Here is a 1,745-nt window from a genome sequence, read left to right as displayed (position 1 = left end):
CTTTCGGCTAACGCTTACTACAGTGAGTTATTATTCAGCATATTCCGATAGTCTTCTAATCCTCAGTACCAACCATTGTTGGTAATCACACTCGCAGTGAGATCACTTTCACAAACTTTTAGAAATCTCGTACTTGATACGTGAGGTCTATCGAGCTTCGACTCATCAATGCATTGAGTTGCCTCGGATCATGTTCAGCACGCAACTCTTCGATGCCATTGCGTACTCGTACCTCGTCAACCTGTGTGATATTAATACATACGCAAAAGCATACATAAACCCTGCTCTTTCATGCCAGAACACTAGTTCATCATGTCTTCTGGTGTCGTTGCCGACCTCTTCTTCATGCAATCCCCCCCTAACGGCGAACGGGCATATATCAAAAACAATGCCGGCCCTGACACGAGAAACAATCGGAACTACACCCTGGAGCCAAAAACCGTGACCGTCGAAAATTATCGGACAAAGCTGAACTCAGAATCCATTACTCTCGACACTGCTGGATTCCAACTCTTCTCCAATCGTCCCACGCAATTTATCAAAGACGGGGAGGTGCAGGTTGAAGGATACTATGATGAGAGCATCACGCTTTTGAAGGAGCTCACCGGAGCTAGTAAAGTAGTTATATTTGACCATAGTAAGCTTTCCGCCTGGGTCCAAGTTCGAAATTGTACTTACATTATAAATCCACAGCTATACGCCGTCGCCGCCCAGGTGAATCTGGGGATAATCCAGATAAACGTCAGCCGGCGGCTATCGCCCATGTCGACCAAACATTCAAGGCGACCATTGCTCGTGTCCATCGTCACCTTCCCCCGGAAGACGCTCCTGGGCTGTTGGCCAAGCGTTTCCAGATCATCAATCTCTGGAGACCGATTGAGAACCCCAGCGACCGACTGGGCCTCTGGCGCTATGCCATTTCTCTAGCGTCGACCCAGAGAAGGACGTCGAGCCTATCGATTTGATTTACCCTGACAGAAAGGGGAGAGACATACGGTGTTAAATACAACGAACGTCAGAGGTGGGGTTACTTTAAGGATATGCGACCCGATGAGTTTGTTCTCATTAAATGGTTTGTGCTTTACTTTTCCCATTCTTTCCGAGCTCTTATTGATATATTCGGTTCCTAGTAATGAGTCTGTTCAAGACGGAAGCGTAGCTCTATACACGCCCCATACAGCCTTTGCTGATCCTACCACCCCGGAAGGAACACCGTTCAGACAATCCATTGAGATCAGAACATTGGTATTCTATGATTAAGCATCGTCATGTCGGAATATGTCTTTTCTTTAATCTCATAGGGCGGGTATTAGTACGCAATAGTATATCTCATGTCACTTATCAGAGTACTTCCTTCTCAGCTCATACCGAATTTATGGGGTTTATATCCTGCACGGCTTAGGAGCAAAAATGTAGGCATGTCGTAGGTAAATGTTTGTGAGAAAGAATAGGTGCTACACGGCATAAAAATGAGAAATGAGGAGATATAGCGACGCAACGCCACACGAGGAAGAGTTGCGTGCTGAACATGATCCGAGGCAACTCAATGCATTGATAAGTCGAAGCTCGATAGACCTCACGTATCAAGTACGAGATTTCTAAAAGTTTGTGAAAGTGATCTCACTGCGAGTGTGATTACTAACAATGCTTGGTACTGAGGATTAGAAGACTGTCGGAATATGCTGAATAATGACTCACTGTAGTAAGCGTTAGCCGAAAGAACCGGTATATCTTTATGAATGACT

The 1,745-nt window shown here is 45.5% G+C and overlaps 1 protein-coding gene across 1 annotated transcript; it reads left to right on the top strand.

Moving 5' to 3' along the window:
- Window positions 1-312: 312 nt before the first annotated feature.
- EV420DRAFT_1625133 (uncharacterized protein) lies at window positions 313-1,260 on the top strand (the record flags this gene model as incomplete). Its single annotated transcript, XM_060475982.1, has 4 exons — window positions 313-637; window positions 694-928; window positions 983-1,072; window positions 1,131-1,260. 4 exons carry the CDS (start codon window positions 313-315, stop codon window positions 1,258-1,260), a joined length of 780 nt encoding a protein of 259 aa, XP_060321280.1.
- Between the last annotated feature and the right edge of the window lie 485 nt (window positions 1,261-1,745).

The sequence above is a fragment of the Desarmillaria tabescens genome, assembly GCF_030435595.1.
Source record: "Desarmillaria tabescens strain CCBAS 213 chromosome Unknown EV420scaffold_537, whole genome shotgun sequence".
Lineage (NCBI taxonomy): Eukaryota > Fungi > Basidiomycota > Agaricomycetes > Agaricales > Physalacriaceae > Desarmillaria > Desarmillaria tabescens.
Note: the sequence above shows the minus strand (reverse complement) of the source record. Positions and strands in the feature narration are given on the sequence as shown.